Source organism: Squalius cephalus (assembly GCF_949319135.1).
Source record: "Squalius cephalus genome assembly, chromosome: 10".
Classification (NCBI taxonomy): domain Eukaryota; kingdom Metazoa; phylum Chordata; class Actinopteri; order Cypriniformes; family Leuciscidae; genus Squalius; species Squalius cephalus.
The window spans coordinates 32558705-32575828 of NC_137131.1; the positions used below are offsets into that span (position 1 = coordinate 32558705).

The 17124-nt window shown below is 40.7% G+C and overlaps 1 protein-coding gene across 1 annotated transcript in view; it reads left to right on the plus strand.

The window, feature by feature from the left end:
• Positions 1–14377, plus strand: part of igfbp2a (insulin-like growth factor binding protein 2a) — a 50897-nt gene extending 36520 nt beyond the window's left edge. The window contains exons 2-4 of the mRNA XM_079883321.1: positions 11017–11186; positions 12094–12234; positions 12923–14377. Of these exons, the coding sequence (XP_079739447.1) occupies positions 11017–11186; positions 12094–12234; positions 12923–13081 (470 nt within the window). The 3' untranslated portion in view covers positions 13082–14377. The remainder of the gene's footprint in view (positions 1–11016; positions 11187–12093; positions 12235–12922) is intronic.
• The last annotated feature ends 2747 nt before the right edge of the window (positions 14378–17124 follow it).

The following is a 17124-nucleotide window of genomic DNA, read 5'->3' on the forward strand; positions in this document are numbered from 1 at the left end:
GAGAGGCACAGCTGGTGTGGGAGGAACTGCAAGTGCTTCCGGAGGTGCTGGCGCAGTGGGAGGTTGCAGCTGATGGAATCGCTGGGTGAGCTCGGACACCTGTGTGACAAGAGCCTGAATAGCACGTCCTGTCTCCCCCTGGTTGCGATCCTGTGCATCCATCCGGCCAATGCACACGCGAATGAATTCCTCCAATGAAGCAGATGAATCACCCGCTGCTCCCGTTTCTTGGTCCATCCGTTCTGTCATGACAAATCACTGGAAGCAATAGCAGGTGAACAAGTGTTTATTGGGACTCAACACTCAATACAATGAATATCACTCAAAGTCAATGAGGAAGATCCTTCTCCGGGTGAACTCGCGAAGACGCTTCTCTTGCCACAGGGCAGACGGGACTCTCAGGGGATGACGCTCAGGCTCGGTCACACAGGGACTTCGATGGTCAGGTGCTCGGTGCTCAGTGCTCGGTGATCGGTGCTCGGGTGCGGTGAAACAACAGGAAACATCCACTGAAGAAGACGACGACAACCCGGAAGACGACACGAACACACACGAAGGACTGCAAACAACGGATGGACACTGGAATGGAGAGATGAGTGAGTATATGTAGAGAATGGTAATGGGAAACAGCTGAGGTGGGGAATGAGATAATTGCAGACAGCTGGAGCACTGAACAAACACGCGAGCGGGACAACGCCCACTCACGCAAACTCACAGACATGTAAACAAACAGTGACACGCGACACAGAGGAAACAATGAATTATCAACCGTGACACAAATGTTGTACAAAGATATTGATAGCTGTAATTTTAAATTCATGAACATCACCAAGGTTTCCTATTCTTCGCGGAATAAGACAGGGTTGCCCTTTAAGCCCATTTTTATTTTTATTGGTTGTAGAAACATTATCCATTGATATTTTGCGCAATAATAACTTTGTTGGTCTTAATGTCTTTAACAGAGAGATTTGAATCTCACAATTTGCAGATGATACCATTTTATTCTTAAAAGATAAAGAGCAAGTTTAACTAAAATGAATGCTTTCTCTAATGCATCTGGACTCAAACTTAATTTATCCAAGTGTGAAATGATTTGCTTATTTGACAATGTAGAAAATGAAATTGAAAATATACCAATTAAAAATGAAGTAAAATATTTGGGGATTCATCTAACAAAAAATGTAATAGACAGTTTCTGTATAGTTGGCTACAAAGAGATCTGACAATTTTAGGCAATTTTAGTCTTTTTATCCAAAGCAGATGGATTATCCAGATTTTATTTGGAAAAATAAATCTCAAAAATTGAAGAAATATATTTTAGCAAACAAAGGAGTGAGGGGGGTCTTGAAGTCCTGAACTTTGATGATACTAACCACACATTCAGAATTAATTGATTGAAGAGAGGCTTGCTTGGGTCAGATTCGATGTGGTATTTTATCCCTAATATATCTAAAAGGGTAGGTGGCCTTTATTTTTTGATGAAATGTAATTACTCCACTGGTAAATTAAGCTCTGTTAGCCTGGAAATTGGGCTACCACAACCACAACTTTTCCCTCCACAAAACCATCTTATGGAATAATTCAGATATTAAAATTAGAAATAGATCAATCTTTTTTGATAATGGTTTAATTAAAAACATAATTTTTATTGCTGATCTATTCAACTCTAATGGTGATCTGTTATCTTGAGTTTTATGAATATCTACCAATATCCTGTCCCGTTTAAAAAATTTAACTCTGTTATAAAGGCTATTCCAAGTGGTTTAATATGTCTGATGAAAGCTTCCCTTACCCATGAGTCATGTTAAACAACTATCCTTGTTATGTTTGGGAGCTGTATCGCTCTTAAGTAAAGATTGTAATAATAAATGTATTCGTCAACTCTCTCAATCAAGAAATTTATTTACTCCAAAGGGGAAATATTTCTGGAAAACATGGTTACCATTTAAATATTGAACACCCAATAAAATGAGAGAAGTGCATTTTAAATTCTGCATAATATATACCCTTGAAATGCACTTTTGTCCAAATACTGTGATTTAGCTGATATATGCACCTTCTGTAAGAATGTGTCACAGTGTTGGTTTATGTTCCCTGGTGTCTACTAGAGGTCCTCTTCCCCCATGGTGTTATTCACATTAGGAACTGCATTCCCCACAATCCTTGTCTGCACTCATCACTGTTCATTGCACCCAGCTGTTCCCCATCATGATTGTTAGTTTCTGTGTGTATAAATACACTGCCTGTTTAGTGTTTGTTATGGAGTCCTTGTTATTCATTACACCACTTTTGAGGTCTGTTACCACTCTGGTTTACCTGTTTATTGTTTTGTGTTTGGATTGCTTATTTGGATTTTGACCCCTGCCTGGACTGTTTATGAGTTACGGATTTCCCTAATAAAACATCACTGCATTATTGGATCTTCTCTTGTCTCTTTGAGTGTGGATCATGACAGAGGGACTCCGTCATACAAGATCCAGCGGCATGGGCGTCGGAACCATTGTATATGGGTGGGACAGGACCCACCCACTTTTTAAGATCAATGATATTGGACCCACTCACTTTTACCGTCTCTAATTCAGCGCATTTGTCTGTTCGCTTTTCAGAGCGCCGTCAGTCAAATACATTCCACTTGAGGAATTAAAATAAATATTTTTTTTAATTAAAATTAATAAATTAAACTCCATTTCCGCTGAATCGCTACATTATATTTCTTAACGAGCCGCAACTGACGAAAGTAACCGCCCGTTGTACCTTTCCAGTCAAATATTGCGTTGCAAACATCAATAACAGCTTTAAATTGTCATTGCTGGAAGATGACCGTATTAGGAGGATAATCCACGGATAGCTGTGCATTTAATGCACGACGTGGAGGCAAAGAACCGCCTGACGTTAAGTGGAGTTTAGTTTACTTGTTTAATTAAAAGGCACCAGAATGAAATGGTATTTACTCCAGTAACATTTTTCTGGGGGAGGACCCACCCACTTTTTTTTCTCTTCCGACGCCAATGTCCAGCGGTATGTTTTCCAATGTCTCTTCCCCAGCCACCGAGCTGGAGACAAGACAATTTTTTGAGGGAATCAGGTTGGTCAGATTTCACGGGACCCGTGGAGGCCGCAGTGGAGAAGGTGACCGAGAGGAATCCCGACACCATTCTCCACTCTTGCCCCTCTTCAGAAGGCTGTCTTCCTCTTTTATGCAGTAGCAGTACTGCGTGCTTGGAGGAGACACAGTAGGTCTGCCGATCCAAAGACCGTTCAGGTCACGTCGGCCGAGCCAGAGACCGTTCACGTCACGTCTGCCGATCCAGAGACCGTTCACGTCACGTCTGCCGATCCAGAGACCGTTCACGTCACGTCTGCCGATCCAGAGACCGTTCACGTCACGTCTGCTGAGCCTGTCTCCGGACAGGATGGCCGCCGCCGAGCCTGTGTCTCCGGACAGGATGGCCGCCGCCGAGCTGGTGCCTGTTCCTGTTCCTGAGCCGGGGTCTGTTTCTGTTCCTGAGCCGATTCCTTTTCCTGAGCCGGTGTCCGCTCCTGTTCCTGAGCCATGGCCACCTGAGCCTGTTCCTGAGCCATGGCCACCTGAGCCTGTTCCTGTGCCATGGCCTCCTGAAGGGTCGTCTCCTCCCTGGCCTCCTGAAGGGTCGTCTCCTCCCTGGCCTCCTGAAGGGTCGTCTCCTCCCTGACCGCCAGATGGACTGTCGTCTCCACTCTGGCCGCCCGATGGACTGACATTTCCGCCCTGGCCATCTGCACAGCCTGCTCCGCCCTTGCCGCCCGATGGATTGTCGTCTTCGCCCTGGCCGCCCGAGGGGAGGTCTCCGCCTTGGCCGCCAGATGGACTGTCGTCTCCACTCTGGCCGCCCGATGGACTGACATTTCCGCCCTGGCCATCTGCACAGCCTGCTCCGCCCTTGCCGCCCGATGGATTGTCGTCTTCGCCCTGGCCGCCCGAGGGGAGGTCTCCGCCTTGGCCGACTGATGGACTGTCTGTTTTGCCCTGGCTGCTGGCTAAGCTGTTCCCCCCTGTTCCTGTTCCCCTCCATGGACCTGGCCCCCCATCCCGCCCCCTGATCCTCACCATTCCACCCCCCGCCTGGATTTGTTTTGTTTGTTTTTACGTCTTGGAGCGTCTGGTAGCCGCTCCGTAGAGGGGGGGGTTATGTCACAGTGTTGGTTTATGTTCCCTAATGTCCACTAGAGGTCCTCCCCCCCCCCCCCCCCCCCCACGGTGTCACTCACATTAGGAACTGCATTCCCCACACTCGTTGTCTGCACTCATCACTGTTCATTGCACCCAGCTGTTCCCCATCATGATTGTTAGTTTCTGTGTGTATAAATACACTGCCTGTTTAGTGTTTGTTACGGAGTCCTTGTTGTTCATCACACCACTTTTGAGGTCTGTTTCCGCTCTGGTTTACCTGTTTATTGTTTTGTGTTTGGATTGCTTATTTGGATTTTGACCCCTGCCTGGACTGTTTATGAGTTACGGATTTCCCTAATAAAACATCACTGCATTATTGGATCTTCTCTTGTCTCTTTGAGTGTGGATCATGACAGTGGGACTCCGTCATACAAGATCCAGCGGTATGTTTTCCAATGTCTCTTCCCCAGCCACCGAGCTGGAGAGAAGACAATTTTTTGAGGGAACCAGGTTGGTCAGATTTCACGGGACCCGTGGAGGCCGCAGTGGAGAAGGTGACCGAGAGGAATCCCGACACCATTCTCCACTCTTGCCCCTCTTCAGAAGGCTGTCTTCCTCTTTTATGCAGTAGCAGTACTGCGTGCTTGGAGGAGACACAGTAGGTCTGCCGATCCAAAGACCGTTCAGGTCACGTCGGCCGAGCCAGAGACCGTTCACGTCACGTCTGCCGATCCAGAGACCGTTCACGTCACGTCTGCTGAGCCTGTCTCCGGACAGGATGGCCGCCGCCGAGCCTGTGTCTCCGGACAGGATGGCCGCCGCCGAGCTGGTGCCTGTTCCTGTTCCTGAGCCGGGGTCTGTTTCTGTTCCTGAGCCGATTCCTTTTCCTGAGCCGGTGTCCGCTCCTGTTCCTGAGCCATGGCCACCTGAGCCTGTTCCTGAGCCATGGCCACCTGAGCCTGTTCCTGTGCCATGGCCTCCTGAAGGGTCGTCTCCTCCCTGGCCTCCTGAAGTGTTGTCTCCTCCCTGACCGCCAGATGGACTGTCGTCTCCACTCTGGCCGCCCGATGGACTGACATTTCCGCCCTGGCCATCTGCACAGCCTGCTCCGCCCTTGCCGCCCGATGGATTGTCGTCTTCGCCCTGGCCGCCCGAGGGGAGGTCTCCGCCTTGGCCGCCCGATGGACTGTCTGTTTTGCCCTGGCTGCTGGCTAAGCTGTTCCCCCCTGTTCCTGTTCCCCTCCATGGACCTGGCCCCCCATCCCGCCCCCTGATCCTCACCATTCCACCCCCCGCCTGGACTTGTTTTGTTTGTTTTTACGTCTTGGAGCGTCTGGTAGCCGCTCCGTAGAGGGGGGGGTTATGTCACAGTGTTGGTTTATGTTCCCTAATGTCCACTAGAGGTCCCCCCCCCCCCCCACGGTGTCACTCACATTAGGAACTGCATTCCCCACAATCCTTGTCTGCACTCATCACTGTTCATTGCACCCAGCTGTTCCCCATCATGATTGTTAGTTTCTGTGTGTATAAATACACTGCCTGTTTAGTGTTTGTTACGGAGTCCTTGTTGTTCATCACACCACTTTTGAGGTCTGTTTCCGCTCTGGTTTACCTGTTTATTGTTGTGTTTGGATTGCTTATTTGGATTTTGACCCCTGCCTGGACTGTTTGAGTTACGGATTTCCCTAATAAAACATCACTGCATTATTGTATCTTCCCTTGTCTCTTTGAGTGTGGATCGTGACAGAATGAAAATGAAGACATCTGTCATTTGCTTTTCTCTTGTAATGTTTCATCAATTTTCTGGAATGATTTGAGCTCTTATGTTTTTCTAAAGTTAATGAACGGTAATCTACGTATTAAGGATGTCGTTTGTCTTTTTGAAAACCCAAACAAATCTTTAGAATATGCGAAGACGATCGTGGGGAATCCCCGTGAGGGAATCCCCGCGTCAATCCTTTGGGCATATCCCTTCAAAAACAAAACTCAGCCACTGCATCTTCAACTGTTCGGATTTAGGAACATCAAAATGACTGCTGTGTTCCTTGTTACACCGAAGAACAATCGCAGACGCCATTCTGCTCATAGACAGCGCTCCAGTGAGGGTATCAACAATGACGCGCGGACTATGATTGACAGCTCGCTCACGAGCGAGGGCGGGTCTGTGTTGAAACGCTGCAGCTGTCAATCACAATCGTGGGAGGGGCGTCCGACCGTGTGACGTCACACGGTCGAACGGCTTGATTTCAGAGAGGGTCAAACATATAAGGAGATTAAAAAAAAAACACTGGATGGATTTTTATCATGATAGGATGGTTGTGTACAGGCACTGCCAACACACATTTCAGTACAATCAACTTGTAAAAGTGCATGTACCATTATATGACCCCTTTAAGTACACGCTTAATTACTGTATGTCGGAGCTGTTTACTTACTCACGTGAAAATTCTCACAACTAACAACATATTAGACAAATTACGACAAATTAAACCAAATGTACTATTTAAACTGAATTGTGTTACCAACGTTTTTTTTTTTTAAATTAAATTTGTATTATATTTACAAATTTTTATATTTTTATATTACATTATTAAGCTACACCGCCCCTGCTCATAGGCTACTTTTTTTTTTTTAAAGAGACCCCCACAAAGATGAAATCATAATTCGAACCCTGATTATAGATGAACATCAGCCACGCCTGTTGACATTGCTTTTCTGTGGGAAGTGTATGAAAAGTCGTCACATCCCCTGCACAGCCTGGTACATAACATCTATGTCCATGATCAGCCATTTGCCCTACGATGCTCGCTTGATTCTTCACCTGCGCAGCGCAGTTCCGTGTAGCACCGTAGCTCTGAAAGGGCTTGGCTTATGCAAATTTTGGAGGCGTACATATTAATGATCCCATCGGTTACGTCACAGTTGGTGTTATGTGGAGATTCGCCCGTTTTTCAGGAGTGTTTTTCAAAAACGAGATTTAAACAAGAAGGAGAAAACAATGGTGTTTGAAACTCACTGTATGTCATGTCCATGTACTAAACTATTGTTATTTAACTATGGCAAGTTAAATTCAATTTCACATTCTAGGGCACCTTTAAGAAATCATGTTCATTTCAAATACTTATATCACTGACAACAGTAGTCCGGCCAGGATATTGTCATTTAAAAGTGAAGTTGCAGCCCTCAACTGATGTTGATGTTGTCATGTTGTGTTTTGGCCTGATGCGCCACCCTCCACCTATCTACTAATCACGAAGTCAGTAGTGTTTCGGCATCCGGGTTGCCAGCTCTGCTCTAGTTAAAAAATACAGCTGGTCACTTTCACTTATAGCGTCAGCTAAATGAATAGCTGTATCTTTGATATCTGTTACACATAGTGACTTAGGCTTGTACTTACGTTAATGACAGATACCTACCGTTACAAGTTAGACTAACAGCTACTGTTCTAACAATGTACTGTCACATACGAGCGTACATCTTTATGATTATATTTGGCTAATCGCCATTAGTAAATTTTTGCGATACATAATTACTTCGCAAAACATCTCTCATGAAGCATAAACATAATTAACAAAAAAAAAACTTGAAAAAAAAGGACTCGTCACTTGCCATTGGAAGCTCCTTGTAGCAGCCTACGTTCCTGCTGGATCCTGCAGCCTAGCTGGCAACCTGGAGTCAGGTGGGAGGGGGAGGGGATACACTGCTCTACAGTAATTTGAAAGTGATTGCAGTACCAGTTTTGGCCACAATCTTACATACGGTTCCTTTAACATTAATAACGACAGCAGGTAAATTTAGATGCTGTCACTTTAAGACTGCACAGATCCAATCTACTCATGCATTAAGTGAACTCGTTAATGTTCACTTAAGACATAAATTAATGTTTACTTGTGAATACATGGTTCTACAAATCTCATGCGCTCTTAGAGAGTGCGCGCATATAGCCTACTGAAATTAATTCTCTTTCGCTGCTATTAGTGTTTCAATGCTTTAAAATCACCTGTTTTTAAACCGCAATGCTTAAAATCACATGCAAACGATAAGCTTTTGTGACCGCACAGCACAGCAACGTCATATGAGCTAACTGCAATAGAGGCGATAGTCTAAAATCTCTACTGGTTGTCATTTATATCGGTTAATCATGTCAACCACCCCTATTTCTTATCTTACGCATTTTGATTACTAACCCACTACTAGTTTAAAAGAGTCACACAGAGCCATTTCTATGAAGTTATTAGATAGGTTTTTTTTTTTTTTTTTTTTATCCATCTTCCAAACCATATCTTTATTTTACCCAAATGCACCAAAAAAAAACATATAATACTGATTTATATTTTAAAGTTGTCGGGACAGATTTTGTGGTAAGTTGCATAAGCCATTGCATACAATTCCATGCACAAACGTTATTTGTCTGTGCGTGTCATGAAAGTCGCTCAAGCTGTGGGTAATGAGAAGCTAAAAGTTTGTTGTCACAATGAACAAGAAAATTTGACCCTGGATCATTCAAAATGGCAAACCTCCAGGGAATCACTGATTGTAAGGAGGGGAATAAATGGTTACTTGCACAGAGACCTGGAGGGCAAAATCATCCAGCTGCAGCAAAGGCCTGTCAATTTCCCATCTGTTTTAAGCCACAAATATTTAGAACACCTCTAAAAAGAAGAAAAAAAAAAAAAGATACAAACTGCACGTTTTAAAGGTGCCCTAGAATTTGAACTTGAATTTATCTTGGCATAGTTAAATAACAAGAGTTCAGTACATGGACATGACATACAGTGAGTCTCAAACACCATTGTTTTCTCCTTCTTATTTAAATCTCGTTTTTGAAAAACACCCCTGAAAAATAGGCGAATCTCCACATAACACCGACTGTGACGCAACAGTCGGGATCATTAATATGTACGGCTCCAAAAATTTGCATATGCCAGCCCATGTTCAAGGCCAGGCGGAACTGCGCAGCCAAATCATCGTCCGAATCATTTTTCTTCGAGAGACATCATGGCTTGCAAACGAGCGAAGCATGGCAGTTGCTCAGTGTTTGGATGTACAAAATGAACACAAAGGTATTTTTTTAGTTCCTTCATCCGAGCCTCTGAAGAACCAGTGGGTTATGTGAATGTCTGATGTGTAATTGTTCAAGTTCAGACAGATAATCTTTCTCTCAAAGTCGTTCAAGTGGTCAGGGGTATTCACTGATATGCTCACACAAAAATCACTGCAAAAGATGCTTTCCAACAGGTTTTATCGTAGTTTTTGTCAAACACACACAAAAAAAAAAAACGTGGACAAAAACTATGATAAAACCTGTTGGAAAGCATCTTTTGCAACGATTTTTGTGTGAGCATATCAGTGAACACCCCTGACCACTCGGTGAGTTTCACGTCTTTGTAAACGAAAGTTTAATGCATTTTTTGGAAGGATTGTTCCAGTGCCCATAGGCTGCCATTCTGTAGGTGGGGGGGAGAAGCGAAAGAAACCTAAAATTCTCGGGACAGCATTATGTGTCCAAATTTTTATCTTAACCGTTCTATTTCATTAGAAACGATCTGTAAACGGGGCTTTAAGTGTAAAATACCGAACTTGTCCTTTAAAGGAGAACTCCGGTCAATTTTAACATTGAGCTCATTTTTTTGTACATTTGGAGTGCTGTCAATACAGAGAACAACGACAAAAATCGGTGTTGCCTACACCGAGTTATTCTATTTTTAAAATTTGCACCCTGTTGACTTCAATGGGGCAAGTTTTAAACCTGCTTTTAGCCTCTTAACATCCTTGATGTGTCATTACAAGTGCACAGAAAATGTGAGTGATTCCTTCAGAGTGAACACGAGTGAATCTGACTGCAGTAGATGTGAAAGTGATGTGAGTGATGTGAGTGATTCCTTCAGAGTGAACACGAGTGAATCTGACTGTAGATGTGAAAGATATGTATAAAAATGATGTTATTTAAGCCAGCGCAAATACCTGTGTTTACATCCTGTTTTCGGTTGAAGTCCAAAGTAGTCGATTGCCGAGTTCACGCGCATAGGTTTAGTTACCTATGATCACGCGCGTGAACTCGGCAATCGACTACTTTGGATTTTTGTCGTTGTTCTCTGTATTGACAGCACTCCAAATGTACAAAAAATGAGCTCAATGTTAAAATTGACCGGAGTTCTCCTTTAAGCACTTGCGATCCATATAAAGCACCTTCCGCAGTATTTCAATCAACATTATATAATGCTGAACATGGAAAATACTTAACATGCCCTGATGTAGCCTACTAAAACAGTTATATTAAAAGAGCAAATTCAATACACCTTATTGATGATCCATACAATTTACAGGCAAGCAAATGAGGCCCATAATAGCCCATAATATGAAGGAAACATGCTAAATTCTTTACTTTTTTGCATGTTGTGTTCATATAATGGGTTTGTCTGCTTGCCTGTGCATAGTATGTTTTTGTTAATAAGGTGTATATTGAATTTGGTGTTGTAATATCACTGTCTTAGTACAGTGATAGTACTTAGCAAATAAAAGGGCTAATGAGTAATTAACAGGACAACAGATGAACAGGATCAATCAATGAGACACACAGGAAAACAGAAACTGAACACAATGAAAATGAAATCAAAGCCAAACATATTCGTAACGAGTACTTAGTATAAACCTGTTAAAAATAACTAGCAGCCAATGAAGGACAGCCTTGTTTTGTCCTCCAGGTATGCGATCTTATAAGGGTGTTACATCATGTGAAATCTATGAATACTAGATGCATAGCTGCAGACATATTTTTTGTAGACCAATATGGATATTAATCGATTTTAAAAGACATTTTTTTTGACAAATTTGAACTCTCAAAATGTTTTGTGTCCTATCATCAGGTGAGGTACAGGAGTCTTTGGACATTGGTCTGACTGAGGTTCCTCCCATAAGGAAGCCCACCAAAGACAGTCCATGGAAGGAGAGTGCTGTCCTTCAACACCGCCAGCAGCTGAAGACCAAGATGAAGTACCACAAAGTAGAGGACCCTAAAGTGCCGCATGCCAAACAGGTAGAGAATAAAAAACAAACCAATAAAAAATGTTTTATCTTCTCCTAGAGGTTGTCTCAATGGTGTATCTGAGATCTTGTGGAATTGCAGAGAGAAGTTTATATTTGCCTAAAGTATATATATATATATATATATATATATATATATATATATATATATTTCTCAGAGTGGGATACTCATTTATGCATTCTAATGTTGTGAGCTGTAGGTAAAGTCTAAATCTGCCATAGCTGTTCCAAACCCAGACAAAACACGTTGTTCCAATTGACTTATGCTTAATAATTGTCTCTGGAGCTTATTTATCTTGGCTGAGGGCCTTGACCACAATACAGTGACTGATTCTGAGCAATCTGCAGACTTCAAATGCACAGTAACACGTGAAAAGAACTTTTTCAGGCTCAGTACACACACAGATGCTTTGCAGGTTGTATTTTCAGGTCTTGTTACCTTGAATAAACTTAAAACATCCACAAATGACACAAAAACATTAGTAAGTTGAAGTGATTTTAATGCTATGTATGCATTACAGATTTTATTTAGAGAATAGCTAAAATGTACTTACTTCCACATCATTAAATCATTGGCTGGAAAAAGTAATTCTGGGGTCAATTTGATATTAATGTTAAATATGACAGTAGAAACTTAGCAACCTGACTACTAATGTTCTATCCATTGAATTTTCCCTGAGATATTTTCCACCTCAGCTGTGATGATTTAGTGTGCATTATCTTGACCTAATACATAACTTATAGTCATTGATAACACAAGTGTTGAAAATCACACTTTATGTGTACTGGTATCATTCAAACATATCTTCTAAATATTTTAAACAATTCAAGACACAATGCTGTTATTGTATACTTCAATTGAAGACAAAAATGCAAAAACATTTATTTACATATTTTAGAGCCAGTGTCAGCAGGAGCTGGACCAGGTGCTGGAAAGAATCTCAAAAATACCCTTCAGAGATAACAGGGGTCCCCTGGAGGACCTCTATTCCCTGCACATACCCAACTGCGACAAAAGGGGGCAGTACAACCTGAAACAGGTATTTAATTCCCTTTCCAGCACCATCAAGTTCAAAGCAACCCACATTTTTGTAGATCTGGGTATTTGACATGAAATAAATGTGACTTGCTGTAATCCACCTGAACCTATTTTAATAAGCATTGTGATAATTCTTTGATAATTATTGTGCATGCAGGCAGCTTTTTAAGCCCAGTGTTTATTGAGTGATTACATGGAATATTTGAAATATTTATTTTAATATTTATTTCACATGGCAGAATTTGCATTTGTCATAACCTTGTGTAGCCATAAATTTAAAAATTGTAAAACAAAAAACAAAAAAAAAACAAAGACAAATTTAAAGAAATGTTACTTTATATTCATATAAATTCGGGAGGAGCTTGTTTATCTAATCTTGTCAACCAAGCACAGCTTACCTCACTCCACTGACAGTTCATCTGCATCCCTCCTCCTCCCCCCCATCTCCACTTTTATATTCATAATCTTCAGGCTTCATTCAGCCCCACCTTAATTGTGCCTAAATAGTTGAAGTTCATTAACTGTCCTCATTCACTTGTAAATGCTTATTAAAAGAAGACATTAAAATGTTTTTGTATTAATCAACATTTTGCCACAAATGCTGTCAATTAAGCTTAAAGTCTCTTAAAATTTTTGGACTATATTTATTTGGAATTTTTGGAATATTTGGACTCTTTCATGTGTTTCAGTGTAAGATGTCAGTGAATGGGCATCGTGGTGAGTGCTGGTGTGTGAATCCACACACAGGAAGACCCATTCCCACCTCTCCACTGATAAGGGGTGATCCAAACTGCAGCCAGTACCTTGATGGCCTAGAGATGGATCCATCTGTGGACCCTCAAAACTAAAAATATCCTGAACCTTCCCATCCCTTCCCATCTTGACCTTTAAGCCTACAAACCCACAATCATGACCCCAAAAGAGTTAGTGTTTCACACTCTCTAAACAAGCTACAAATATACCTTGTGTGTTTATGCATTTTTTGCGCTTGTAGATTTGAGATGGTTTGAAACATGTTACAGTTAAACACATTGTTACAGTTGAAGTACTGATATAACTGAACTGATAGTACTTAAATTAAATCCAAATTATGACATACAGTTGTGGTCAGAATTATTGGCACCCTTGGTAAATATGATCAAAGATGGCTGTAAAAATAAATCTGCATTGGTTATCCATTTGTTCTTTTCATTAAAACATTTGCATAAATCTAACCTTTCATTGAAGTAAAATAATTTTCTCCAAAACTTTCACATTATGAAATAAATGTTTTTCTCCAAAACAAGTTGGCCACAATTATTGGCACCCACAGAATGTTTTATGAGTAAAATATCTCTGAAGTATATTCCCATTCATTTTTACATTTAGCACACCAGGGTGACTAAAAACAAGAAATTGTCCAGCCATGACTTCTTGTTCCACACAAGTATAAATATGAGGAAACACAAAGGCCAAATTCCCTTAATCATCCATCACAACAGGTAAAACCAAAGAATACAGTTCTGATGTGCAGCAAAAGATTGTTGAGCTTTGGAAAATAGAAAGAGGCTATACGAAAAATTCCCATTTCCACCATCAGGGCAATAATTAAGAAGTTCCAATCAACTAAGAGGTTACAAATCTGCCTGGAAGAGAAAGTGTGTCTATATCGTCCTAATTCACAGTGAGGAGGATAGTTTGAGTGGCCAAAGACTCTCCAAGGATCACAGATGGAGAATTGCAGAGATCCGTTGAGTCTTGGGTTCAGAAAGCCTAAAAACTATGCATCAAACAGCACCTACATCACCACATGTTGTTTGGGATGGTTTCAAGAAAAATCCTCCTCACTCATCCCAAAACAATATCCAGCATATTCATTTGTCAGACACGACTGGAACTTCAAATAGCACCTGGTTCTATATGAAACAAAACCAAAAAAAATATATTTAAAAAAATTAATTTGCCCCAAAAATAACTGGGGCAAACCCACCAGATGGGTTTGGTGCAAACAGGGATAAAAAGTATGCCCCAAGCCCATGGTTAAATATACCGCTGTTTGTTTGTTTTTTTATATATTGTGGGCCATTTTGTTTATTTATTTTTTTGCTGGAGGTCCTGGACATCTTGTTCAGGCACATGGTATCATGGATTCTATCAAATACCAACAGATAAAAAAAAAATCAAAACCTGACTGCCTTTGGGAATCAACACAACATTGTGTCACTGAGCACAAATTGAAGCTTCTGCCATGGCCGTCCCAGTTCCCTGACCTGAACACTATAAAAAAATGAGTGAGGTGAACTGAAGAGAAGAAGCACCAACCTGGATCTGGGAATCTGAAGGACCTGGAGAGATTCTGTATGGAGGAATGGTCTCTGATCTCTTGTCAGGTGTTCTCCAAACTCATCAGGCATTATAGAAGACTCAGAGCTGTTATCTTGGCGAAAGGTTGAAAAAAAATATTGAATAAAAGGGTGCCAATAATTGTGGCCTATGTGTTTTGGAGGAAAAAAACATTTATTTCATTGAGATTTTCCCCACATTTCAATTATTTTACTTCAATGAAAGGTGATTTTTTTTATTTTTTTTTTTTTATTTTTTTTGGTGAAGGATTAAAGTCCCCGTGAACCGGAAGTTGCAAACGACTTTTCTCCAGTGTTATGACGTATTTCCAAGTGAAACGGAATATTGAACAGAGGGCAGGGTTTTACTTAGCGCTCCTCCTCTCAATCTCTCGCTCATAGCAGACTAAACGGTTTGAGGGGAGAGGTTAAGCGTTTTAAACCCAAGCCGTGGTCAAACCTACGTCATCAGAAAAAGACGCCATTCCAGACCGGAAGTAACTTTTCAGATTTTGATTAAAGATTACCATGGTAATTTTTTTTTTTTTTTTATATATATATATATATTTACTTGCACGGATTAATTGTTCAGCACAAGACTAGTAATATGCGCTAACAAAGTAAATAGGGTCAATTTTGATTTCACGGGGACTTTAACAATGCATTTATATTTTTACCGGCTTCTTTGTTCATATTTACCACGGGGTTCCAATAATTCTGACCACAACTGTATGAACAGAGGACTGATGGTAGCAGGCTGATAATAGCCTACTACTTTTCTGTAGGAAATTAACTAGAATTGTAAACATACCTTTTTAGTGTTTAACTTACCTTAAACACTTTTACATACTTAGTAAGTATCTTGTGCTAATCATAACGTGTACGGTTGTAGTTCTCTCATTATGTTGCTGGTGCTATTCATTTCAATACATTTCTTTAATAGGTTGCCCCCCTCTCATATAACGAAAAAGGTAAGTTTTTTTTTACTGGATAGGACAGTGTTCATCTTGACAAACACACTGAAGCGCTACGTTATAAAGTTAAAAAGAGCTAGTTCCTTACCTTAAATGATTTACAGAAACAAAATATATGGGGCTGCTTATGAAGTCTTGAACTTTTGGCTTAAAAAAAACTGATGTATGCTAATAAAAGTTGTCAGTTGAATTTTTTTGTGAATGCATCTGGAATGTTCAAGCCATTTAGTACTAGGTCTGCGTCCGAAATCGCATACTTTCGAGTAGGTACTTATTTTGAACAAGTAATTACTTCTCAACCGCTAAAAAATTATATTCTGTATAGTATGAGTGTGTGTAGTATGAATATAATCTGGACGTACAACATTCACCATGTTGTCATTATCATGTGACCTACCAGCATCAGTTGTGTCACTTCACTGTCATTTGCAAATCCTCTCCTGAGGCATCATAGTAAAGTGTCAATCGTTTGCACACTTCAGAATCTTGCCGGAAATAGTAGGTCATCGGGGAACTTTTTGCCTACAATTCTATGAGTATTGGGAATTTGGCTACTATATAGAAGGGAAGTATCCGATTTCAGATGCAGTCCAAGATACTAATGCAGTTGATGTTCTATTACAATTGCATTATACTGACATCTGGTGGTCACTCACACCAAGGAAGAGAAAACATAATTATAACTGCATAAAAACTCATTGAAGATGTGTTAAATAGATTTGATACAGAGAGATGTTCACTAAAATTTTAACTTAACATTATGGTTTATTTGTGCAAATTTTATTCAAAATTCAACTTTTCTGTTAGGTGTTATTGCTGTTTTGGGCCCTATGTTTTACATGTACACAAATAAAGAATATTTCAAGGTATTATTTGTAGTTAGAAACTAGAGGTGGGCATAGATTATTTTTTTTAATCTAGATTAATCTAGATTAATTTTGAAATTAATCTAGATTAATCTAGATTAAAATGGCTCATTTGAATTCTGCCGAAGGCATTCAGAGTATGTGTGCTACCCAAATAATGACTATAAAAGTAAGTCTTTGAGAACGGGTTTCTCAAGCCAGGTGGCGCATTAGACCAGGTGCTCATCTCCTGTTTCCAAAATGCATCACAAACTGCTTGAGAAAGCTGTTCTACTCATAGACTGTAAAAGGTTACTACTGTACTGTTACTGTCCGTAGGCAACATTAGGTAGGCCTATGTTATTATCGACAACTACTATAGGCTATCAATTAGGGATGGGCGATATGGCCTAAAATCCATATTGTGATGTACATTGCAGCCTCTTGCGATAACGATATTATAATAAAACCATTTCAGAACAGGTTACACAGACCCTGCTAAACAACTGTATAAATGTAATTTTTTTTTTTTTTTTTTTTTTTTTTTTTTTGAAAGGGTGTATGTAGTTTTGAGAACATATATTGTGCAAAACTGTAAGTATACAACATAATTTTGCAGATAAATAAAATGTAAGTACACTAGCTGCAGAGACTTAAGTAGGTCTAATGTTTATTAAGGCTTGGAGCTTATGAAACCCCAAATTTAAAATTAGAATATATTGTCTAACTGATGTCTTTTCAGTTAAAAAGA